General features: G+C 38.6%; 1 protein-coding gene across 2 annotated transcripts in view; it reads left to right on the top strand.

The window, feature by feature from the left end:
* The window catches only part of cntn3b (contactin 3b), a 75,029-nt gene that overhangs the window by 24,430 nt on the left and 23,214 nt on the right, over positions 1-27,385 (top strand). The window contains exons 1-10 of one of the 2 annotated variants that reach the window (XM_044122272.1): positions 4,487-4,569; positions 5,380-5,555; positions 11,115-11,213; positions 16,171-16,374; positions 18,819-18,921; positions 19,251-19,435; positions 20,948-21,084; positions 23,331-23,460; positions 24,428-24,578; positions 26,882-27,009. In XM_044122272.1, the coding sequence (XP_043978207.1) occupies positions 4,502-4,569; positions 5,380-5,555; positions 11,115-11,213; positions 16,171-16,374; positions 18,819-18,921; positions 19,251-19,435; positions 20,948-21,084; positions 23,331-23,460; positions 24,428-24,578; positions 26,882-27,009 (1,381 nt within the window). In that variant the 5' untranslated portion in view covers positions 4,487-4,501. Of the gene's footprint in view, positions 1-4,486; positions 4,570-5,379; positions 5,556-11,114; positions 11,214-16,170; positions 16,375-18,818; positions 18,922-19,250; positions 19,436-20,947; positions 21,085-23,330; positions 23,461-24,427; positions 24,579-26,881; positions 27,010-27,385 lie in introns of those variants that run through there. The other variant, XM_044122271.1, reaches the window with a different exon arrangement.

Raw genomic sequence — 27,385 nt, 5'->3', positions numbered from 1 at the left:
CAGACGTAAATCGTCCCAGATTGCCTCAGTCTGTACTCAGTCTACCTTCAATGGTGTCTCAGACCATTGCAACAAGTTAAACCATCTGGACAAAACCTGCTGTTTTTATGTTGCAGTGTTCATGTTTATATTGGCATATTGGATAATTCATCCTTTATCCATTATACATACTACATGTTTATTGGGAGTCAGTCAGTTTTGCTGATCTCAAGGTCGTGTCTTGTTCTACTGAAATTGATGATCACCTGATCATCTGGGGATGAACGTCCTGAATGCAACACTCTACATGTTAACAGGGGGACTACCAACCTGATGTTACACCCAGTTTAACTTTATAAATGCTTGTTTAAATCCTGGTCAAATAATTCTAGTTGAACATTAATAAAACTTTCTAGTGCTTTTAAAGACATCTCCTTCAAGAGGAGATGTGTACTACATGTACTACAACTCAACTAAGAGAGAGGGTGTAAGAAGGAGCTGTAAACGTAACAGTTTCCTACATAGAGATTATAAAATAAAAGATACAGCATGTGGGTTGCAAAAGCACATAAACTAAAGGAAAAGAAAGCTGCTAGGCTCCTATGAGAGAAATGCATTTTTCCATTTGGCCTGATTGTTGGGGTTAAACACTCTTTCCCCAGATCCACCCAGATGGAGTTGATAACAGTTTCCATAAGTGTCCTGCAGTGATGCTTTTCAGGCTGACTGATCAGCATTGACCCCTGGTGCAGAACACTGTTAAGCAGAGCCTGTGCAGGAACCGTCTCCAAACAGGGCAAAGCATTACCTGGGCAGAGCAGAGTCTCATCCAGCAGAACAGTTAGGGGAGGCTGTGGAAAAAATCCCAACAAAGACTCTCTTTGCTGCAGCTCAGTGCTACAATCCAAGATGCCTGTGGCCAAGGATTAGCGATGCCTGGTGTGGAGGTGTAAAGATGCACGTCTCCCTTTGTGTGGCAAATGTATCGAGCAGAGACTGTCTGCACATTTCTGTCTCCCACTGGAATGAATCGACCTGCTGCTGGGATCTTAAAAAAGTGTGTCAGTTGGATAAAATAAACCATTATCAGTTTGTTCTGAATATGGCATCCAAAGATGGAAAAGCAGAGAAGTGAAAGATAGCAATACATACACATATAGATCTCTCTGTTTTTCATTGAAAATAAAAAAAAAAAAAAAAAAAAAAAAGCTTATCTATTTTAAATACTGGATACTTAAAGCATCATTTGGATGTGGAAACTCTTGTCTTAAAAGTTTGAAGGCAATGTGACAAAAATATCTAACAGCAAGAAGAACTAGTGGTGGTTACTAACTAAAAGGTTGGCTAACCTTGAAGCAATAGTCATAAACATTTGTTCCACTAACACAGTATACCAAGGTAGAATTTAGAGAAAGCTAATGCTAAAGTCCATAATTCAGCCAAGTTGATAGCCACCATTGATCAGCAGAATATATTGGATAGAAATTGTTACTGCCCAGCTACATGTACATCTACAGTCTTCACTCACTTCAACATATAAGCATGAATACACATCCAGCTACAGTCATTCACCAAAACTTCAACACAGATGGCAAACCTTATACAACTGAAAAGTTTACAAAAAGTAAAGTGACACTTCAGAATTTATCTGCAAATTTTAATTTAAGGGCAGCTAAGCGTTTTCAAAGTTAGTAAAAAATGTAAGTCCCTGAACGCAACATTAGCTCTGCTGTTAGTGCTTTACTGGAAGTGCATCCACCACTGCTTAGATGTAACAGCATTTGCTCAGATTCTTCTTTTAAATGTTGCTGTGTTTGCTACGTGGCTCGTAAACTGCCAGATCTTACAGAGTTCCCATGATCCTCCGGGATGCTTATTTGATTGTTGCTATAGTTACCCCAGCCTGTTATTTCAGGTGGACTGCCATGTCTTGTGAAAATTGACTGCAGGTTTTCTATTTAGCCATACTCTTTCCATTTTTTTGGGATGGGTTTGGTTACCATTGATGCATTGTTTGTTTACGCAATGTGTGTTTGTCTATGTTGAAGTTTGTGGTTGTAACATGACAATATTCAAAAAACCTTGAGGGGTATGAATACTTGTTCCAAAGCCTGGAACACCATATAGGTAGGCATGCCCAATAAGTCTCAGCAGTTTGCTTTAAAGACTACATAAAACCTTTACAGAGTGTTTGTAACAAGCCGTGAAGCCATCAATAAACAAGCTAAGGGAAAAAAAAGTCACATTAAATTGTAGAGAACATCTTAAAAACCTAGCAAGAAATCATCTAACACATCACCTGTAAAACATATTGATCCAGCGTGATGGTCTGGGCCAGCCTGACCTCCTGTGACACTGCTGAGTTACAAGTGGTCATTGGCGATTTGACAGATGACAGCAGTGTATAGATGAATTACAGAGAGTCGCAGTGGTCTGCTTCTCTTTTAAGGAAGGGCTCCTCACCCCGGCAACAAGCTCACTCAAGATGAGGGAAGATTTTACGCTCTCTCATGAGATTCTTTTTACTAATTGGCATTTAGTAAATACTGATAAAAGAGAACCAATAAACAACTGAACTGAAATGAAATAAATTCCAAAATGGATGGGAGGCGTTCTTTTTGTAGCAGCTAACTTTCCTCATGGTGTGTGATCTGCCCAGGCTGTCTGCTTTCATCTCCCATTAAGGTCAATCACGCTGGGCTGCTCCAAAGCTAACTAGCTATGCATCCTCTATTTTTTTCCGGCTGCTCATATAATGAATGAGCCCTTCTATTGCACTAACAGAGGGTGCAGTTCTTGGTGCAGAGAGGGAAACCCAGGGACGTCACAGACAAAAAGAGGACGAGTGTTCTGTTGTAAATATTGATATTTTCACTTGTATTCTTGGAAAGCTGATAATTATGAAAAACAGTGAGCTGTTTGAAAGTAACACTGTGACAAAATCAGTCAAATTAAGTGACTGTCAGCGACTGTTAGATGAATAATGCAAGCCACAAGATGAAAGACAGCTTTGTCTTTTGTAGTTTGTTATGCAGGAAACCGGGCGGATTGGGAGGCAATGAAGAACTGGCTTCAAGTCTGCATGATGCATCATTCTAACTGCCTGATAGTATGCCTGGGAGGCTAAAAATTATATTGATTTTTTTCCCCCCCTTCTTATCATCGGAGTTTTCATTTCGCTGTCCCTTCACCAAGGGAGACTCGCACCCGGCATTCCAATAATGCTTGATTTCTCTCCGATTCTGTAAGGAACATGAGGTGTAACTTTTCATCTGCCGTAATTCTCAGAGATAAAGCCCCACTACAGCAAGTAGGTTACATGTAGGGATTTTATTTTAAATTTTTTTTATGCCGTTTTCTCCTGTCAAAGTCAGAATAACAGATCACAGATTCCAGCAAATTACACATGAAGCGTTTTTTATTGTGAAGCACAAACATTATTCAATGCTTTTGTCTCTTATTTCTGGCAGTGATTAATTGCTGTCACTTTGAGAATTTCGTGTGTGTGAGAGACTATCTTGTGACCTTTTCTAAGGGAAATGGTCTGTAGACAATGCAATGTGAAGGTGTCAGAGAGCAACACGTCAGAAACACAAAGGCACAAACAGAAACTAATTAGAAAGCACTCAGAGAGCGCATAAATCTGCCAAGGCTGCTTGAGTCCCTCGGATTTCTTCTGTTAATATCACAAAATATTTAGACGTTTTCATCTCCGTTCAGATTCAAATCTGCCTTCTATTGCACATTCCAACAAAATTACAGCCAGTGTAGTCATTTTTCAAGTATGCACGGTGATTAAGTGGGAAATAACAACCCAGCTCTTTACAGCAATGCTGGTTATCAACTGTCTCCAAGATATAGCCTGCAACTCCTAGATGAATCATCCTGCCTATGCTATGTGCTCAAAATGTCTTATTACAATGTTTTATTTTACACCTGTTTGTCACAATAAGGTGAAATATAGCAGTGAGACATAATTGCATGGTGTATGCTAACAAAATGGTCACACAGACAGCATTACGTAGTGTAGGTTTAGTTTGCATGCAGCCATGCCATCAAAGAAATAATTACTGCAATTGGTAACAAATAATTGACTTAGAACCAGCCAAGTTATTTTGTTAAGGTTTTTAAATTGTCAAGTTCAACAAACCTAATAAATGAACTTGCCGATGTGAGGACAATTCTGCTAATGCACCAACAGGGAACCTCATTTTTTGCCCATTGCTTTAGCCCTTTTGCTAACTTTGAAAACCATCAGCGTACTTAGATTCTCCTATATTATTTTTTCCTTATTGATTCTAAAGCTCTAACTTACTTGGCTGTTTTATAAACGTTCAGTTGAATAAAGTTTGACATCTTTGTTGAAGTTTTTGTTGTCACCTTTTAAGAATTCCTCAAGTAGTTAGATGCTCTTATTTTGAAGTGGGTGAAGTCTGTGTACATGGCAGTTCTGTTTCCTCTCCTCACATTCTCCTCCCAAGATGTGGTGCAGCAAATGAGTCAATTCGGTACCCAGAATGCAATGCTGTTCTACGATAAACAGTTTAAACTTAAACTCAACAATTGTACAACTGAATCCACGAGTGAAAGGTTTGTTTCAAAGAATCCCTTCCTGAAGGTCAACTGTGGTGATAGATGATAAAGGGACCAATCTTACAATCTTGTGTTATTGATAGGCATTGACATGGCTTGAATTGGTGTTTTAGCATCTTAGCATTAGCTTCCACAAATTAGAATGTTGAGTTAGCACCTTAGTGTTAGCAGAACTAATATTCATGATTAGTGCTTTGGCATAATTAACCTTTTAGTTAGCAGTACCTACCACTGTTAACTTGGATAAACTTAAATACTTGTTACCAACTGAAGTAATCTTTTTAAATTGGAACTCCATTCTCTGTTTTTTTGGTTTGAACATAATCAGGTCACTGTATACTGATTGTGAATGTTACAGCTGCTGTTTCATTTGTTTGCTTAGTTATAAGTACAAGAACTAATTTGGTTTAGGGACAGCAACTCAGTTGATCAAATCCAGAACAAACTTCTCTACTGGGGCTAATTAAAACTGGGATAGAACAAAAGCTGGAGGCCAAACAAAAGTCACAATACCAAAGATGGTTAGTTAGTTCATTTTATTTTTAATTTTCCCTTAAGTACAGCTGGACAGTGGAATTTTATAAACTCAGACCAGTTGGATCCAACTGTGACATTTGCTGTCACCCTAACATGGCACAAAGGCAGTTTACACGTCCCTTTCTTGTAATTTGAAAGCCCTACTCTTTATTACTCACCTTTTATCCTCTCAGCATGATGTCGGCAGGCCGATCAAATGGATCTCTGATAAACGCTGAGCGCTCATCTCCACAGGGGGCTCAGCCACTGATTGTGTTTGCGTTTTTCCAGATGGTCACTAAACGGAACGCTCATTGATCTGGGGAGCGACTACCGGCGTCACATGTCTGGAGGCAGTCTGATCATTAGGAACCTGGACAAGGACCAAGACAGCGGGATGTACCAGTGCACGGCTTTCAACACGCTGGGCTCCATCCTGAGCCGCAGAGCCAGCATCCAGTTCGCATGTAAGTGTTGTTGTGTTTGCCAGCACTTTTTTTTCCTGGCATGATTCTGACATAGTTATGACAATCTAGCATCTCTTCGTACCTGCAGTACATCACCCTGACATGTGTAATATGCTTTCGGCCCACAACTTGTTTTCCCTTTTTTCCATTTCCATTCACTCTTCCGTTTTCTAATTTAGATTGCCTGGGAATAGATTTTCACATGGGAACATGGTAATTGAGTGAAATGTCAGATGCAACAAACAGAAGGGGTAGTCTCTGACTTTCTCTGTACCCCATTGATTCTCATTAGCGGTTCAAACTCTGACAGCCTCCTCGCCTCATCCAAACAGACATGTATTTTTGCCAAGTTGTACTCAAGCTTTTGTTATGTAGACTTTAAAGCAGTCAGGTACGGATAATGCTCAAAAAGTGTTTGTATCTTTGGACGGTAATCACCAGATATGTCATTGTGTATAATATCTGATCGTGTGCAAGTTGAACTCTGACAGGCTGGACCGCTGCTCTGGCAGAGGTAAGAAAAAAGACAGGAATCCTGAGGCGTGACGCCGTGGAGTGCGGGTTCAACCTTCCAGACCAGAGCCTATAGAAGCACTGCCTGTTTCTTGATCAAACCTGCTGACTATTGATCTAGTCCCAGGGATAGGGAGCCTTTCACTTCCTCTCGTGAGATGGACTGCCATTATCCCTACAGCTCAGTAATGAATCTCACTTGTGGGGGACCAGCTGAGGAGCAAAGCTGCTTGACATTTATTGTCTTGCCTAATGCACGGTGAGGGAGGCCTGAAAGATCACAAAGGCTGATACTCTGTTTTCCCCGTGTAATGAGGCAACTGCCCTGAGATAGATATGTCATTCCTCCTGTTCTGCCTTGCACTCAAAGTCCAGCTGCAGCCAAAGCGGGCAAGCCCAGATTATTTTTATAGCATGCTAGATGAAGCTATTGCAAAATGGCAGATAAAGGTATCCACTTCCTCAGAACAACAGCCAACAAATTGGTTAGGTCTGGGAATGTTCAGACTTTTTTAGGCCTTTCTGTGAACTTTGTGAGAAAAGAGATCCATTTTATTGTTTCTAGATTTAATGTTGGTTATTTTTTTAGAGAGCTTAATACATTATGGATGCACCAATTCACTTTTTTTGCTTCCAATACTGATACAGATACTGAAATCTGAAGTTTGGTATTGGCCAATACCAAGTTATACAGAAAAATAGCTGAATTGTCTTAAAATGTTTCTCTGTTAAAAACACAGACATGAATGTACCGAATAAAGAATTTATTCGATAACTGCGCCAGAACAGCACATTTAAATACACTAATTGCTTCCCAATCTTGGTCAAGCATGTAAAAACAACATAACTTTGTTCAATTAGGAGTATGACAGCCATTTAGTGGGATTTCTTTATGTATAATAAAGAAACAGAAACTGACAAAACAATAGGTTAACTACTTTCGTGCAAAAAATAAACTGCAACAAAACTTCTCTCAAATGGTTCAGAAAGTGCAATTAGGAATGTTAAATATAATGTGGAAGAAATAAGAAACAAGAAAGAAGAGAATTAATATTTCTTCAAACATCGCAAAACACAGAAACCAAATCTGCTTCTGAACCATAAAATCTAAAAAATATCCACCCATTTCTATCAATTGCATATATCTATTGTATTCTCATTTAAATAATTTTAAATTAAATAACAATACTAATAGCTGTTGACATGTGCAGTGCATTATAAGCAAGCTAAGTAGTACAAAACAGAGGCTGGAGTCCTACGGTTCACTGTGTTCAAATGAATCAAATCACTCTCAACAGGTATGCCTTGATTTATCTAGTTAGAAATATCTATATTTTTGAAGTTTTCAGCTTTTGTTCCATTTTCCGTTTAGTCTGTGAGCTTCTGTCTTGTTAGCTTTTGTCACAGAGTCGTTTGTAAACTACTCAGTTCTGGTGGAGTTAAATCATGCCTAGATAGATGCTGAGGGGTTCCTAAATTATAAATATAACATGTTAGATGATATTTTCATTAAGCCCAAAGAAAACCTGGCATAAATAATTATTTTATTTTAGGTGTTACATACGTAGTTTGTCACCATCATAGATGCTGGTGGTGTGCCATGTATCGTGATAGTGTTCTAAAAACCACAGAAGCTATTCAACTGAGAATCTTATTCCTTTAGACATGAATTCCTCCTAATGCATCTGGAGTCCTGGCATTCATTTCTTTCCAGTGGTGTCTTTACGGTGCATGTTGTCCTTTCCAAAGCATTTTTTTCTAACGGTTTGAGTGATGTGTTAGGGGTGTTAATGAGCCATGTGATCACTTAAACTTGAAATGTATTGTCCAAAACCAAAATAAGAGTGTACATAGTCAATAACTCTCTGCAGCCCTTGAAATGGTGCAGGTAGACGGGTAGGAGCCAGTGTTAGTGTGGGTGTTGGTTTTGGTTCATCTCTATACAACAGACTCTTTTCCCATTGATTGTCTCCGTACCAAGGTTGTTACAAGTGGCCAGAGTGCTAAACTGTTCAAGAAGTTTAGGTTTTAGAAGCCAGGAAAAGGGCAAGAATACAGGTTTAAGCAACACTGATAAGACTTGAAACTGTGAGAATTGTTTCTTTGGATTATTTGATTCTTTTCCAAGGGAGTAGCTATGTCAAACAAAAACAATAATGGTGATTGCTCTAGATGGTTCAGCCATCCTGTTGTCTGCTGAAAATCTTTGCTGTCTCTCATTAGAATCTAGATTCTTTAAAATAAGACTATTTGTGAAAAGTATGAAGAATATGAAGAATGGGAGTTTTCTTGCACTAACCATTGCTGGAATGGTTTGCAACAAAGTGATCAAAAGAAGGAATACTTGTAAAACTGTTGCACATGGAAGACAAATGATCTGTCATGTTGAAGGCAACAAGAATGAGCTATAGAACAGGAGAGAAACTGCCTATCAGTTTCTCTCCTGAAATCACATGTTCAGTATTTTTTTATTTTTGTTGTTGCTTGGCTGTTAGTCTTTCTGTTGATGTGTCAACTTATTACAATGACTAGATTTACAGTCCTTTAGGTACTGTGCAAAAAATTTCAGCTATGTGTGTAAACATGACATGATATCTGTAGTGGCTTGTGGGTGGATGGAGTACGGAGCAGCAGTAGAAACCTATGACTAAACTACTGAAAGAAACACCTTATACCAAATGTGAAGCAGGACTGTGGATGACTTGATTTGATAAGTTTGGCTTGGTGTCCTGCTATGGGATCTGGTGTTACAACACCTCCCCGAGACCACAAAGGGTAAAGCCGGGCACTGGGTGAAACACAAAAATCAGTAATGTAATCAGTTGATGTCAGTAGCAAAAGATAGTTTATTTTACAGTTCAGGTAAAACCTCAATCACAGGAGGCAGAAAATACAGGGAAGCTTTAAGCTTCAGGGTCTCCAAGGCCAAAACAATAAACAAAACACCCCCCTTTTAATTATAAAATAAAAAACACTGAAAAAGGTACAAAACCTGAACTCCCTGGCTAACCACAAAACAGGAGAAAACCGTTAACAAAAATGGCAGAGAACCACCAGTTTCCACTGTGAATAGAAACACCCTACTTTAGTTAGATACTTGATTCTTCACAATATGTTCCCAGCAAGATCATTTAAGTCCCCACAAACAGTCAGCAGACAGACAAGATCACTTCAGATCAAGGTTCAGGGAAAAAGGGATCTGACATCTCTGGTTTGAAGCTCTTTATGGGGTGACGAGCTCCAACACATTTCACCTGGGCCAGCCAGGTAGAACTGAAACACAAAGAGAGAGAGAGAGAGCTCCCTCATGAAGAGAGCCCCTAGAGGTCAGTGACCGTAACACCTGGGACTTTCCGGTCATGGACTCCTGTATCAAACTCCTAACAAGAACCTGCTGGAAATGAATAAGGGCCATTAGTTGGCTGCATACCTAAATGGACCTATAACTCTGAATTTCCCCTCTGACAGTATGAGGTTTTATCCGACATTAGCTGTTGAGGTTCTAGTACATCCTAATTTGATTGAATTTTCCAGATTCATTTATGCTGTATATTTGTAGTTGAGTTGTCCTGCAGTGCCCCTGAATCAGCTTCGCTTAAGAATTCTGCCGGATACAATATATTATAACAAGGAATGTCTGTGCACTGGCGCCGTTGCCCAGACCAATCATCCTGGCACTGCGATAGCCTCCCTGTGTAATCTCTAGGCCAGCCATTCTTATATGGCAGAGATTGATCCTGCTTACAAAGGAATCACTGCAGCTATAGTGAGTTTGGCCTCTAGCTTTCAGAGTTACAGTGTGTGGTCAGCTGACTCCCATGTAACCCATTACTCTTCTGTTCAGTCTACACAACCAGCCCGACCCCCAAGCACTGAGCTTGGCAGCATCTTTATCCCTTTTTTGTGCAAATTTGCACAATCTGGACAAACAAGTTGACTTTTTCTCATCTGCGAGGCAATTAGAAGTTTTTTGATTCACCTCCGCCTGCTTTTAAAGGCATCGTTGTTCTGATGATCAGCCGGCTAGAAGACCAGCTATGACTCAGAGTTCCTCAGAATGAGAAGCATCGTTAGAGGAGGGAGAATCAGTTCTTATTAAGGCAGCCTGCTGAGATCAGAGGGACGTTACCTCCGTGTGTGTTTTAATCGCGTCGCCTCCTCCTGTTGCCTCTTGTGGCCCTGCCGTGACTTGGCTCCATTTGAGTCCAGTGCGGTCAGCGTAGAGCTGCTCATTAATCTTAGCAGCAACTCTGTCCCACTTCTCTCCATAATCTTCCCTTCTCCTAATTTCCCTTATCGGTCACACTGACTTTCTTTTTGTTTGTTTGGAAGGCTTACTCCAGGCTGTTAGCCAGGGGGTGCAGACAGGGAGCAGAACGGACTGCAGCAGCTCATCCCTCACCCCCCCATCCATCATGAAGCCGGGGTGGTTTATCATGCCAGGTTTTAGGTTGTTTTCTTTTTTTCATCCTGTCCCTGCCAGCAAATGCTCGTTCATTTGCAGGCGATAGATAGTGCTGAGAGTACTGATGGGGAAGCTAATGCTTTTAAGTGCAAGATTACACCACATTTAATAATGATGTTACTTATTGCTGCTGGCTCTGCAAACTGTCATTTGTCATGCATTCCTCTCTTGTGTTCTACCAGTCGTTTTCCTTCCTCCTTGCTAATTTTATTCCATTTCGGTCTAATCTGTTCCCTACAACTTAAATTGCTATGTTGGTGCAGTAAACATCAACGAGGCAGGTCCATCTATTTCATCAGCACCCCGGCGTCTTTGAAACCGTCAGCTGCTGTCAGGAGGCGCCTGCGGGCCAATCACAGACGGCCTGTTAAAGTCTCAATCTTCTCCTGTGTGTTTCCGTGAGGGGAGTTTAGGGAAAAATCTGCGTTGTGCCGTTTCTAAAGCCGACCTCATCAAAGAAAGCAGGATGAATAAACTGTTCAAATAAACACTCTGGCAAATGCGGTGCTATATGCTATCGAGGGTTTTAGCTTTTGTTAAGCTGCTGACAAATTCAATTGTGATCTTTTCTGATTCACCAGATCTTGACAGCTTCAAAACGCAGTCGGTGAGGAGTGCAGTGAACGTCCGGGAGGGCCAAGGAGTGGTTCTTTTATGTGGAGCTCCCCCACATTCTGGAGGTAAGCGCTGCCACATCAAGCTGCTGCTGTTTGTGTACTCTTGTTTTGATTGTAGAAATACCCAAAGGACTTTCCCTGTTTTACTTTGACATTTGAGGGGAAAAAATATCTGTTTTTATTTTATTAAGTATGGGGCAACAGGACATTTTTACCTTGTGTAATAATTAACCTACAGCATTTACATTTTATTTTAGCCAAATAAAACCCTTAATTTAGTGTTATGTGCCACAGCAAAGGAAAATATAACGCAGAAAAACCATTGGAGAATAATTCAAAGCCACGTGTATTTTTCATTTTTCTTGCCGTCTGTGTTGGCTATGCTATACACAGACACGTTGCCATGGCAGCTGACAACAACGGCAGTATGTGTCTCAATATTCACCATCAAAAAACACTAAAACATTTCCTACACAAATTTGTTAACTTTGCAACAATTAGTTATGTCAACTATGAATATGGAAGTGCTCTCTCTGATTACTTCATTTCTTCTAGATGACACAAACACCTGTTGTTGTCTAAATGTGTCTCTCTAATACATAGTTTGGCTTTAATGAAGTACAAATCACATTATAATCAGTTTTATGTCTGATTATAAGAAGAAACCTTCTGGTTATTTCAAGATATTACTCCTGAATTAATTTCCTTGCTTTGGCAGTTAGTTTGATGATTAAAAGGGCAATAAAATATTGTTACAAAGTCAATATTTAGGATGCTCTATTTTTACATCAGCACTAGGATCATACTGTATAATATTTGCATAAAAGCTCTAGAACTGTTCACTTATTACACAGATAATAACGAGAAAGTTTGTTGTTGTAATGAGATTCTCTCCTGTATTTATTTTTTTTGCTCTGGCAGTTCAACACTTCTGTATCAAACATGAAATAAACATCCAGAATATCTCATAATAGCTTTTAAATAAACATAGCAATTTATAGTACAATTCATTGTACATAGACATGTATCCATTCATTTATAAGGTAATCTGCTCTAGCAGCTAACCTTAACAGCAAAACACTAAGTCTTTTCTCACCCTGTTTTATTTTTTATGAGCAGAAAAACTTCTAAAGGAGGGGAAGTGTGGAAGACTATTTTTTTGCCAGCTGGCCAGCAATGCATAGCAATAGGTGTGGGAGGGACAGAGCTGTATTACTTTATGCTTCAGAGCAACGCTGGTCTCTCTGGAACTTCCTCTCACATCATTAAGCAGACTTGTAGATGCTTTGAAGCCTTTGACTTTTTGGCACATCTTCATATCAATAGCTTATAGTGTTGTTACAAGGATTCTGATTTGACAAAGGACTAAAACCAATCACAGCTTGTATGTTTTTTTTATTGTTTTTTTAGTCTAATTAAAGAAGGATGTTTTTCAAATTAAGCTCAAAGAAATTGTCTTGTTTACTTCCTATGATTGTAAGGTGTGAATGTTGAAAAATGCTCTCCTGAATCTGCAATAAACAGGCAGTTAGCTTACTGTTCCACAGAGGGTGGAAAGTAGCAAACAGGTAGCCAGGTGTTGTGAAAATGTGACAAAACCACAGACAGACAAACAGCACTTCTAAAGTTAACTTATTAGCACAGCATATTGATCTGCTTATTTGCTAGAAAACTGCTTTGTTACAAAGAAATAACATTCTGGAAAGAAAAAAAAACATGCTGCCCACAACTACAGCCTGACACTTTCTAACTTAAAGTTTGCAGAAATGTTAATTAATGAGATTTGGGGCTACAAAGTTGGAATTAACGGTCTTCACTGTTTTCAGTGGCTTTCAAATGCATTCATGCATTTTTTTGGGTTCTTATGTAATAGTCCAACACAACGTTGTGCATAACTGTAAAGTTAGAAAAAAAGATTTATGTTTTATAAAGACTTCCCATATAGTTGTATTCAGCCCTACAACTGAATAAAATCCTGTTTAACCATTTGATTCATTAAACAGACTTCTTAGTGAACTAACATCCTCATGGAAACCAAAGAACATCTCACAGATTACCATTCAAACCATCGTCCACTGACTACTGCTTAATGGCTACCATACAAACACATACCAAGACATTGTGGTCAACCTAAGCTTGTAGGAGCCTAGGACAAGGACAGAATTAACTGAAAAAGCAAAGAGTCGACTCTAGTAACTATGTAAAAAAAAACGCCCACTGGTTCTACAGTTTGGTTTGTACAGAGAGTCTGAACTATTGGTTATTGAGAAACAATCACTTGCTGGAGGCATGGAAGGAGAAAACAATTGGATCTGCTTTGACCCATTTGCTAACATTTGGCCGTGATGTATAGTAATGCTCCAGCTTGAATGTGAAGGAAGCTATGCTACAAAGTTTACTGGAAATTGCGAGTGCTGTAAAGAGAGAAATCACATCTTTGACAGGAATAAAATGTCTTAAACATTCCTCTTCTTCCAACTTTATTTGCTCATTATTTTGAAGCGTGGTCAACATAGACTGAGCATCTTTGTTCACTTCCTCCACTGCCATTGCTAACCAATAATTTCAAAACAGTGCAAAAAATCTGTCATCATTCACAACTTCTCCTGTTTGCTGATTGACCAGTATGAAATTCATCAGAAACTGTTCTCAATGGGAGAAATTCTAGATGGTGCACTGAAGGGAAATGAGAATAGAGTGGAATTGCATAGAAAGGCAATGGACAAGCCACAACTGTAAAGGAGCCAAAGACATTAGATTTTCTATTAGTCGTTCATATAAAAAATCTGGCATTTATTAAAGCAGTCATTAAAATAAAGTCAGTAATCTTGGATGGAAATCAGCAAATATGTGTAACAGAATTCTGTGGTTAGATGAGACAATGATTCCCTTTGGGCCTTGTTGTGATGAGAGCATGATTCGTTTTCAGTGAGAACAAAGGAGCTAGTGAAAGTTAATGGGAAGATTGATGGAGCTAATTGGAGAACAATCATGGAAGAAAACTAAAGATTTGAGAGTGGAACAGAGCTTCAGTTCCCAACAGGACTACAACTCTAAGCATAGACGAGCGCTGCAGGGGAACTGTTTATGTAAGCAGGGTTCCATTAGGGTATTATAAGCCTGTGGGGCACCAGGCTTTACTTGCTCCCCACCAGGCTGAGTGTCATCTATTTTAAATAGGATCTTTACTGTCACCAGTGACAGTAAAGACGGATTAAGCCAGGTCCATAGCAGACAAATTGAACTGGGCGTGAGGGAGTGCTCAATAATTGGGTTGTCCCTTCACCTGCTTGTTGACCTTCCAAATTATGCCCACAGAAACACAGTGGGCAGTTGAAGGACTGCCCTAGCGCCAGCATCACACTGGGCTTAGCAGGTTTTCCTGCAGGTAAACCTTTCAAAATCATGTACTACTTTATGTTAGTACACTGCATAAAATCAACATAAAGCCTCTCACATTTTTGTGAGTTTAACATGACAAAATGTAAATTAGGTCATTACCAATCATTTGCAAGACAATGAGCACAGAGCTCTTAGTTGTAGACCTACTTTACATGGGGAAACATTTCAGAAAAGATACCGTCCATGTGACTGTATTCTATAAATCAGAGGCTACAAATAAAAGATTAAGTTGCGCCCTCTCTCTCCCACAGCTCCCCATATCTACAGAAAACGGAGGACAGCCACAATGGCTGCTGCCTAGCTTGTCAACCTCTTGATACAATAGCTTGCACACTGGAACAACCAATTTCTCTCACAAGAGAACAGTTTGTCGCAGTGCATTGTACAGCTGGTCTTTGGGATAATAGGTCAGAGTACTCTGTGTGAAATACAGTTTGACAGCTTCCCTCTCTGACACGGGCTTATGCGCGACAGGGTGCTGTAACTGTAGTTCTTTTGTGTTTCACCACATTCTGAAAAAGTGACTGAAAGTAAGGCTGTCTCCCTCTGTCACTTCTCTCTCTCCCTCTCTCCCACTAATCCTTTTTCCCTTTTCCTCTCTTAAATTTGAAAGCATCAACGTGCCTCATAACCTTGCACTCCACTGAACTGTATTAGACACCTACAGCACAAGACGTTTCTTTGGCTTCTCATTACACTTGATTGACTCTGAATTGTGGGAAAAGCTTTCTCGTTTTGCCAGCCCGTGCAATATCACACCGTACCAGATGTGAAAAATGAAACCCAATAGAGAAGTAATTGCTATTGTACTGCTTCTGTAGTCCGGCAGTTTTTTGTTTACTTACTTAAAAGAGCCTCTTTGCACTTTTTCTGCACAAAGGCATTTGTGTTGTATTTCAGTCGTTGCTTGACGAAGAATCGCTGTGTGGCATTCCATCGCCACTCATTACAGCAGCCTGGTTCAGAAGGGGGTTATGCTGACTCTGAGCTATGTGGCTCTCCTGCTTGCCTAATCAGAAGCAGCTTTGTATCTGCATCGCTGCGCTCAGCACGGACACTTCAGCCGGTCAAAAGCCAAGTGTCTCCCCCTGCCTTTGGGTTAGTGTTGGACATGATGGACAGTTGTTATATACACCTATTTGGCTCTGATACCGCCCCTGAAGTGAAAGATTGCGTGATGCGCCTCCATTTATGGACAATGACAACGTAATTCTTCTGACAGGTCTTTCCTCTTTTTCAATGGGGCCCTGTCGCCTGTGAAAAGAAGTGATAGCATGTTCTTATACATATATGTCAATGCATTGATCTCTCAATCCACTTGTTCAGTCATGATGCCCTTAAACTGAGTCGCTTGGGACCCAGAGAATGGAGGCCATGTGTCAGGGGAGGGCCACTGACGCGCTGTAATCCAGTTTGTTTCGCTCTCTTTCCTCCATTTTCCTGCATTTTTTCTGCACTGATAGTTACTGCATTCTTGGTATCTCCTTCGAAGGAAATCTGAAAAAGGGGATGGAAATAATGTGATATGCTAACATAAGGCCAAAGAGGAGTTCTTGTGATTCAGTTATTCCATCTGTGTGGACAAACACTGAACTAAACTGTTTTCGTCTGTACTCAGAGCTGACATTTGCGTGGATCTTCAATGAATACCCGTACTCCGTCCAACAAGACAGCCGAAGATTCATCTCACAAGAGACCGGGAGCCTGTATATAGCCAAAGTGGAGCCCTCTGATGTGGGCAACTACACTTGTGTGGTGAACAACACAGTCACAAAGCAGAAAGTTCTCAGCTCCCCAACACCACTAGTCCTCAGGAGTGACGGTAAAAACAATAACACATTTTCCCAGGATGTGTCTATTACTGTATTTTTTGGCGTTCATTTGTCATACATTTCACTATTGTCTTTTCCCTTATTTCTAGCAAACAAGATATTAAAACTGTCAGTAGCTGCTTTTCCATTGACCATATAATTGTGCAAATTGGAATTTCAAAAATAAATCTGCTTAATGGAAACAAGTCAATTTTGGAGAAAGCTCAAGTTTTTTGACAAAACATTTTTGCACTAGGATGAGGTAGTTATTTGAAATCAAAATAAGTGTTTCACAAATCTGCAATGGAAATATTTTTTTCACATTACACGAGTCATTTGATCAACAACAACAATAGTTACTACTGGCAAAAAAGATGGAGAAGATGTAGTGGTAGGAGAATGATGTGTTTTGATGACTTATGAGCAAACTTATTCATGTGTGATTTTAATTTCTTGTTATCTAATGGGAGCCTCAATTCCAAAATTGTGTTTTTTTGACATTATTGAAATATAAACAGATGTATGTCCACATTTATATTGGAAATGCAGTTATTGTTTTATTAAGGGAAATTAAAATTTAGATGTCATAGTGATCAATGTAATCACCAGTCTATGAGTGTCAGTTTCGCAATAAGCAGTTAAATCCAAAAAATCCAATAATTGTTTACGTGGACATGGTAAATAGAAAAAAAATGTTGTGAAGCACCAGTGATCTTCCTGTGTGAAACACAAGCTTGGAACAAAACATATAATTATTTCTGTAATAAAATTAAAGCAGTGTAAAACTCATGTAATTTGTATTTTCAAATTAAATAAATTTTACACAAACTGCTCCATAGTAAAACTCTAAAACATTTGTTTTTAGATTTCAGATTTTGTAGGACAGTAGAAAACCTCTGTGGCTCTCTGACAATTACCATACTATTATTTTACAGGAAAACAATTCCATCCGAGGCAAGATTTATTTTTTGCAATGAAAGTTCTCATCTTAAGTTAGTCTGTCAAGCTCAAGTTTTCTCTTTCACTTACACTCATCATAGCGTTTGAATTGAATTAATCTGATTAAAATACACTTCCAAGCCAAAGTAAGATTTTACAATGAAATTTTTTACCAGCACTTAGAGTGGTTGAACCTCACTTTTTTAACCATGTACAGATAGGAATAAATCAAAATTTATTTAGTAGGTTTCTGTTGAAAGACTGTTCAGTTACTAATCTGCAGTAGAAAAATCTCTTAGTGTCGTCTTTTTATTTCAATTCAATACGAATTGAAATAAAAGCGATCTAACAGGAAGTGTGCTCTCCAGTAATTTATCTGACATTAAAAGAGCTTTAAGCTGCTTGAATGGTGTCATGGATATTTTATTATTATTATTTTTGCTGTTTTAAAACAGTATCTATTAAAATGTTGCTATGACACTAATCACCCAAAATTATCTGGGAAATGGTCTCAGATCATAAAAGATGAAACAACATGCTGTGCTTGTAGCTCACAAGACAAAGCAAATTTTAAATTCTATTCAAATTGGCTTCTACAAAGAGACCCTGCTTCGTTGGAAACATGTCATGGAGTTTGTGAATGAGTTAAATTTTCTTTTAAATCATAATTTTGATGCATAGCAGACTCTTCACTAAGGAATTAGCAACCAAATCTGTAGGGGAAGTTCAGAATATATTTATGCATTATATCACAGTAAAATAATAGAGCAGGGCAAAAAAATAACACACATGTAAAAAGAGTTAAAAAAAAATCTGTATGGCTGATGTTTATCTTCCACCATCTGCAGCATGTTTAGCAATGATATACAGCCATTTATAGGCACTGCAGGCTTTGATGACCTAGAAAATGAAAAATCTATGCCTGCATCTCAGAGGATTATCCACATGTGCACCACTGCAACCAAACTGCTGAACTGACTGGTAAGCACATAGTTTTCACACATTATTACAGCTAAATCACAACAGATTATTACTTATTATTAGCTTTGAGACTTCCACAAAACAATACCCTCATTTATCACTATCCATTCTGCTTTTAAACATGACGCCACACACAGGACACCAAAGCTGCTCTTGCTCCAGGGCACTGGGTCTGAAGCTGGTAATAGCAAAGGGCACTCTGTTACATTTGCAACAGAAGCTTGTGGCCCATCCCAGTGAAATGAATATAAATAAAGTCCTAAATGAAGTTGCTTTCATAAATCTCTGCAAGTAATCTCCACCAAGCTAATCTTTTCAATGATGTGTTCTCTGAATCTTTTATGAACCGCCTCTTATTTCTTCTCTCCTTTATAAGACCTTCAATGATCACTTTGCTATATGACCATAAAGGCTTTTTGTGCTAGCTGTCCCACTCTATCAGTCCTCTGTCTCTGATCCAGACACACAGGGCAAAGTCTGCAGTTTGTCAGTGCCATAAAAAAGCTTGTTGTCTGTTGTGCTCTGTGTTTTGTAGGTGTAATGGGTGAGTATGAGCCCAAAATAGAAGTTCATTTTCCAGATTCGGTTCCAGCTGCAAAAGAATCCGTGGTCAAACTGGAATGTTTTGCTCTGGGAAAGTAAGTCCAGCTTTCTTTAGTGTGTTAAATGAACTGTAGATTGATTTCCAACATAAATTAGAGCTATTTAAGCAAACAATAGCATGTAGTCTTTAACTGATTTGCCAATATATATATGAACAACTGCCAGCCTAAAAATAAAATGAAGTATGTATAAATCAAAGTTGTGTACAGAGGATGAAAAATCTGAGAATGCACACTATGAAAAATAAATAAATAATTCACAAAACCTTGGTCTTCTCTACTTTCCTTCTGCTTTGAATCACTCTTTGATCACAGTGACATGGCTAAAAGCCTGCCAACTTTTGTTCCTTTTTAATTTTTTGCAGCCCTGTCCCAGAAATAAGCTGGAGGAGAACAAGTGGTGTCCCTTTCCCTAGCAAAGTCAAAATGAAGAATTCAAATGCCGTCCTTGAAATCCCTAATTTTCAGCAGGAAGATGCAGGGATGTATGAGTGTATCGCAGAGAACCGGAGAGGCAAAAACGCTGCTCGAGGTCGGATTTCTTATCATGGTAAGATAGAAGTCAAATAAATATTATTCTAAGCAGTCTTTTTGTTTCTCTAAATGTGGCAATATATTTTTGAACATTTCATATGCTTTGAAAGTGTAATTAGGCTGAATTTATTTAAATCAGAATACATTTGAATAAACATGAGGTTAGTTTTTGAATATAATTGGATTGAATTCCAATTTTTGCAGTTGGACTGTAAGTTATTGAAGTGATCTCTGACTTTGTTTTTACTGCAAACATATGAAACATGTACATCAATCCTGGGTGTAATGAAATTCTAACGCTTGTCTTCAAACAGATTTAAAGCATTAGAACCACCTTACCTGGCGTTGTGTAATCTTCTCATCGTAAATTTATTAAATTAAATAAATAATTAGACAAACCTCTGGAATGTCTCCATCCATTCTTATGAATCCAAAATCTTTCATTATGTCTTAAGACCTGAACATAGACTTACACCCTTTAAGTCAAATATCAAAGTCAATTAATTTAAATTAATAACATAATATTAGTATATTTGGTGTATTTATGTGTCTATAATCCTATAGTTTTCTAAAATATCTGAATTCTCTATAGGTTAAGAATTAGTTTGTGTAGAATAATTCAGTTTGTAGCTTATATTACAGTTTTTTATTCTTGTAAATTTTAAGGTAGTTGTATAGCTAACGAAGCTCTGAAAACACTCAAGTTTTGTGTTTTCGCAAGTAAAACAATGGTTTAAAAGATTCCAAACTATTTTAAGAGATTACTTCAGAATATAGACTTCAGTGTTTGAAAGGCAGCTTTACTTTTGTTAGTGGCTAACAGTTAGCTAGTCCTGAAGAACCGCAGTTGTATTTCTTACTGCAGTAAAATACAAGAATAAAGCAATGGTTTCATAAATCCCAAACTATCAAAGAATGACTGTTCAATGTTGAGTTTACATGTTACATAATTATTTAGCCTAGTGCCTAAAAGGCAAATTTAGCTTTATTAACAGCTAACCGGTAGCTAGTCCTTAGAAATACCTTGTATCTACTTTGCTGTGTCTTCATTCCTTTGTTCAACTGAGTTCCTAAAATGCTTCCACACACATGATTTAAAAGTGGTGAAAGCTTCTACAATGCTTATACAACTGAGAGCTGTTAGTGTGCTCTACAGGAAGTCTTTGTTAGTCGACTCAACACGACAGGGGGGCTTTCTTAGCTAAAATAAAAGTCTCAAACACAGATAAAAGTGAAACTGAAAGCACACAACTTCATAACAAGGGCTCCTATCGATACTTGACACTTAACCTGCCAAAGTTGTTGGATAAGACTTTGAAAAATGGACATCATATTGTTCTAAAACTGTGTGATCTAGTGGATTGGTGTCTCGTTACATCCTTGTTTTGATAACCATGTGCTTACAGTGCCACATGCAAACCTCAATGCAGTATCAGGCATTGCCAGGCCTGATACTGCTCTGTATGTGCCTTAGAGTCATGATAAATAAAACACGTTTGAGCAGGTAATCCTCTCATTTTTTTCCAAGCTAAACCTCAGTGGCTCCAGACAATAACAGACACGGCTCGGTCCATTGAGGAGAACCTCTTCTGGGAGTGTAAGGCCAATGGAAAGCCAAAACCGTCCTACAGCTGGCTGAAGAATGGCGAGCAAATGATGACTGAGGTATGAGGTTTAGTTGAATTTTTGCTTCAGTTATACTGCGGAGACGATGCACAATTGCCAGCGTTAAAAAGATGGATAATAGTCAGCAATGTATTCCTCCACATCTGTAGAGAAGGTGCTTTAGCTGAGTGTGTCGCCACACTTGAATGTGTGTTACCTGCTTCTCACAGTTTGCATATTTGTAGAATGGTTTCATGACTTGATGGGACAACACAGTGTATGTATGAATTAAAATAGTTACATTTTTTTAATTGGGGTTGTCAGTTAATTTTTACTGGGTTATTTTTTCTTTTACAATTTTTTGCCAAGTCATGCTGAGTTTAATTGTCCTAGAGAATCACTTACTAGATCTGGGAATGACAACCTAAATTAATCATCATCCAGTTGAAAGAAGAAGTAAAGAAGCTAGGCTAACTTGTTCTTAGCAAAATATCCAAACATTTAAATCGTTTTTACTTATTTGCTGACATACAAGTTGTTCGATGTGAAAACAAAAAAATTGTTACTGCGTCTACCACTATGTTTTATAGACATGGCTGCCATTTTGGATTTGTGACATTTGAGCCACACAATCTTTAGCTATTTCCTAGCCATTCCCTCCCTTTCTGAATAGTACATGTGTATTGGAATCCAGAGTGTGGATTCCAATACACATGTACTATTCAGTGTTACTGTTGCAATGTGGCCAGTATCTAATTTTACTTTGTTTTGAATAATGGATCAGACACCAATGTGGGATTAAAATTTCAGTGCACTATATGTTCCTCCGTGGCCTTAGGCATAGTAGGGCAAGCCGTTAGTTTCATGTTCACCTTAAAGCATTCGACATGCTAACTTAGGAATTATTTATCAGTACAGACTGCAAAGGGTGGTCTGAGTTTAGGTGATTATTGGGTTACTGCTAAGATGCTAAGAGTTACTGTTTCATTGATTCAGCTGCAGGCCTATGTGGATGTGGTATACATGAGGTTTGAGAACTATAGTGCTCAGGTGGTCGAGGTGGTACAGCTACATGTCAAGAAGTAGCAGAATGGTGTATCTGGTAAATACTTAGCTGCTTTTCCATTAATGTCTTTTTGATTATGGAAATTACAAAATTCAAAACAACTTCCTGTTTTGCAAAAAAAAAAAAAAAGAACAAAAAAATGTACCCTCACTTGAGGCGGTTTTTGGCTTTCCTGAATAAGAGTTGATGGACTACAGGGAAGATGGAAACAGGTTTGCTGAAAATGTTCTGATTCATTTAAAATAGTTTTTTATACACCAGTAACAGTAAAGGCAGATTAAGCTAGTTTTATAGTTGACGCACTGAATTGAGTGTGAGGGGAAGCATACTCAATTGCGCCGTCCCCCCATCTCCCTGTTGGCTTCTGAAAATATGGTGCTTGCCCAAATTTTAAAACGTTTGATCATTTTTTACACAAAAATACAGAGAACTGGTCCAGCTGGCTACCACCAGGCAGGTTTTCTAGAGGAAACCCTGCACACGTAGCAGTTTGAAAACCATGGCTCTAGTACATACAGACATACATATCAGAATGGTAGTTGTCTTGATTGCACAAGAAATCATATCAACAACCTTTTCCAACATGTCAGCCGCTTTAATAGCTTAATAGCTCACCCTTTAGCTTGACAGAGCTCTAACTTAGCGGCTGGATAATGGAAGGAAAATGAAGGCAAATGCACAAACGCTGCCTTGGGAAGAGAAAATAATCGGATCAAACTCATTTCAAAGAGATGTAAATTTAAAGAGCCTGTACATATATGTGTATTTTGATGTTTCTTGAAAGCTTTTCAACTAATTTAGCGTGGTATATCGACTGTCATATTGTGAGAGTATAATTAAAGAAGTCTTGTTCATCTCCCCCCTGCAGGTCTGGATGAAGCACCAGCTTATTTGGTTAAAATCACTCATTGGTTGGAAACGCCATCGCAGCATTTCCAGTCGATTGTTTTACAGAAAACAAACGACATTTTAATAGACCGTGTGTGCTTTTGCTGGCAATTCCTAATTTCTGTGTCTCATATTCGAATTCCAGTTTTAGCAACTTGCGTCCTCCAAATGCACTCTGAATACACGGAGACACCAGGATTTTGTTTTGTAATATTTTTCCTCCTCTGCTGACCTCCTCTCTTTACGGATGCGTGGATAATTGTCCGCTGTGCCTTTTGGATGTAAGAACGGCACAGCGTATCTCTAGCCTCTGCAAAAGATATGCAGAATTATTTCTCTTTTTGCTCCGCAGGCCCGGGTACAAATTGAAAACGGAGCCCTCTCCATAACCGCGTTAAACCTATCAGATTCCGGGATGTATCAGTGTGTGGCCGAAAACAAACATGGCAGTATTTATTCCAGTGCCCAGCTAATGGTGTTAGGTAAGATTGCTTCCCTTCTCCTGCTCTCATTCTGCTTATCTTTCAGTGCATCCGATCATCTGCTTAGATAAGGAAAGCAGCCTCGCTGTATAATGTTCCTGAGAAATCAGTCTGCGCCCTCATTTGATGTCACTGTGGGGCTCTGCCGGGCGAAAGTATAAATCTGATAGAGTGTCTCATTTTACTTCCAGTCGTTTCGTCCATTGATTGGGGATACTACGAAGGCAATGCCTCGTGGCATTGTGCATGCTGTCTCATGTAGAGCCTGTATCGATTTATTTGCAAAGCTTTGATGACTGGCTCCATGAGAAATTCAATTCTCTCTCTTGGTAACGCGATGAACACTTGATGGTCCTAATGAGGGCCCGCTCCAATGTGATGATGAGAATATGCTGCAGGATGGATTCATGATAAACAATATGATGTTTATCTGCAGCTGAAGAATGTAACTGTGCAGTTTTGTAATAAAGTTTAATTAAAAGCCTAAATTTTGAAATTGCCATTTGCAGTTAAAAGCAGATATTTCCATATACCTAACATGAAGACTTTAATATTTACCCTCACATGATTTGTTTGGATTGTTTCAGTATTGTGAATATTTATTATTCCTTATGAGCTATTGATTTATTGATCTGTATATTGAAATAATCATTAACTGACTTACAAAACAAACTAAAAATTATTTGCTGAAATAGCTATGTAGTCAAAGCAATAAATAAACCAAAACTTTACAAACAAGATAAATATCTTGCAATTAAGATGAAAAAACCTTCTACCCAGCTGCAGTTTAACCATTTGATTCATTTGCAAAGCTGGAAAATAATTTAGAACCAAATGCAATGAGGTTTGCAGCTGCAACATCACAAAATGTGTGAAAACTTCAACCGGCATGATTATGTGTTACACAAACAGTCCCGTTTTCTCCTATATTTTTCCCAGCCTCATTCCATCTTTCCTTTACGTGCAGCTTCAGCTCCCAGTTTCTCCAGAAGTCCATTAAAGGCCTTGCTAAAAGCTCGCTCAGGCAGCGATGTCACTCTGGAATGCAAGCCTCAGGCCTCGCCCCCAGCGATTAGCTTGTGGAAGAAGGGAAACGAGATTCTGCAGAGAACCGAAAGGTAGGATGAAAGTCCAAACGCACATTTCCAGCAGCTCTCATTCACATTCACCGCAGGCCGGCTCACTTCAACGGCGTGTTTGGCATTTGTGCTCCTGCATAAAAGAGGAGACTAATGAGGGGAAAGAGTGGGGGAAAATTCACACAAATGGTAGTTAATATAATGCTTGCACCTTCATATGGAAATTGCTGGATATGAGATATGAAGATGCCAGGTGCTTGTATCAAAACTACCTGTGTTAAATAATTAGGACAATAAAATGAGAAAGTAGTAAAGAATGCAAAGTAATTTTTTTGTTTTTGGAAAGCGAAAGACATTGAAGCATGCACCTGCAATTATCTCCTTTATGAGTTGTTTTAAAGCCCTATTGGAATGCGATTGATGAAACTAACAAGGCTGCAGAGATGAAAGCTTGCAATGGATCGTGGGGGCGCGTGGGGCCTCACAAGGCTGGAAATCTCTAGCAAGCAACATCAAACAGCAACTTCAGCTGCATAAAGCGGGCGCTTCATTTATTTTGCTCGCTCGTCCCTCTGTGCATTGTTGGTCTAAACAGGAGTTTACAGAAAGCAACAACAAAAAAAGGGGCAAATCACAGGTTTGCAAAATCAGAGACGCATCGTCAGATCAATCCGTCCGCAGACGTTCGGATAACCAGGAGAAGAAAAGAACACGCAGCAGTTAAACCAGTGACCGCATCGGCTTGAAAACAACTCTGGCTCGCTTAATTTAAAGGAGTTCTGAGAAAGAAGAACAATGTGAGCCAAGAACCACGTTCACACAGGAAGGCAAGGCCGAGTCTGTAGCTGGAGATAATTGGTACACTGTAAAAAAAACTTTACAGTAAAAGAAATTCTAAAATACCAACAGCATTATATTACTGTAGAAAGTACATGGAATTGCCGTAACTCAAGAAACCTAAATTTGGTGTAATTTTTACAGTTTTAAAATGAAGGAAACACTGAAATTTATTTGAAAAAATCTTAGAAATTGTAAAGTTTATAGAAAAATATTGTTATATTGCCAGCAGTTAATCTGCTAACCAGTAGGCGCTAACTGCGATGCTCCAATCTACTGTACAGGTGTTCTAACTAATTTCTGCTGCTTTGGTTTTTACTGAATTATTTTGTGAACAAGCTTATTCACATGATTTTAATTTAATTTCTTATTTATTGGAAATGCAGCAGAAGAAAATGGATTTAAAAAATTCACATTTATAATGGAAATGACGTAGAAGTTGGATAAAATGCGACATGACCGTTCAGACTAAAGGCGATTTTAAAACGTATAAATCGGTTACATATCTAATTCACTACCACATATTGAAGTGGCTCAAATTGGATTTTTGGGAGGTGAAAAGAGCAAAAATATCGACTGCTCTCTGAAACTAGCCTTGGTCAAATTGGATAGACGCCTCCGGGTGCATACATTTTCAATATTTGCATCAAATTCACATTCCTGGAGTGACTTCTGAAGACATCTGGTTGGTTTGGATTATATTTAGGGACATAAAAAAAGCAGATTACAAATGCACACCACACAGTTCTGATGTTGATTTTTTAAAATACATTGGGAGAATCCATATGTTAGTTTCCATTAAACTTCACAATCATGCACTACTTTCTTTGTGTAAAGTCCCCAGTAAAACTCATTCAATTATGAGGTTGGAACTTGATCAAATGTGAAACTTTCAAAAGTTATGAACACTTTTGTAGGTGAAAAGTAGGATTTGCTTTTATTTTGTGTGATTTATGCATGTTTTCTTTGGCAGCATTTCCACTCCCCCTGACGTAGTTCTATGCTACTCTGTCTAACTTGCAGATTTTGGTCTGGACTGCTATATTTGTGAACATGTTTTAATTTCCTACTGTGTCAGACATTTCTCTGACCTGAGCAGTATGAAATCTCAAAACACATTTATTTATTCATTATTATATTTAAGAATGCTCTTTGTGAAGTGTATTTTTTTACCTTATAATAGGTCCCAGAGTTCAGCTTTTCACACACCTTTAAAAGTTTCATTCTGTGGGATTCATTGAAAAGCTTTGAAGTACAATCCAGGTCAAAGTGCTGTATAATCATTGTTGTATTCTATTTTATTTTATTTTTTCACAATTTTAACAGAAATGTGGTAAAAAAAAAGACACCATGGATGGCACTCAGTTTTAACAAAAAACAACGTAAATGTCATAAATTCAGAACAAATTAATGTGTGTGTGTGTGGGTGTGTGTGTGTGTGTCGTTTAAAATGTGCACTCTTAACCTTTTTTAAATCAGTAAAACACCATTTCTTCCTCCCACAGGATCACTCTGCTGCCAAATGGAACTTTAAAAATTGCTAACGTAACCAAACGGGATGCAGCCAGCTACACGTGCATCGCCAAAAACCAGTTTGGAACGGCAAGCGCAACTGGGAAGCTCCTCATCACCGGTACGACTTTCCCCTTTAATGCCAGGCGGATCTGCATGTACTCACTCTCCAGCTAAAACAAAGTTTTTCAAAAAATGAAAAAGCTGATAATAAGATAAATTAAATATGTTTGATTTTCACCTGGTGGATTGTGTCAGATGTAAACGACTGAAGACGCTGGCTTGTGTTAATTCAGTGGGTGTGAAGTCAAAAGTCGCAGACGTTTTGACATTTACAAGACAACCGGAGTGTGTTCACTCAAACTTAAAAGTTCAAGCAGCTCAGATCAAACTGGTTATTGACTTAAAGGTCCCAGTGTGTAGTGATATTTGGTGAGATAAGCTTCTCACTGCAATAAACCTCAATGTCTCAAAACTCAATAATAAATCGGAAAAGT

Source organism: Gambusia affinis, linkage group LG07, assembly GCF_019740435.1.
Source record: "Gambusia affinis linkage group LG07, SWU_Gaff_1.0, whole genome shotgun sequence".
Classification (NCBI taxonomy): domain Eukaryota; kingdom Metazoa; phylum Chordata; class Actinopteri; order Cyprinodontiformes; family Poeciliidae; genus Gambusia; species Gambusia affinis.
Note: the sequence above shows the minus strand (reverse complement) of the source record. Positions and strands in the feature narration are given on the sequence as shown.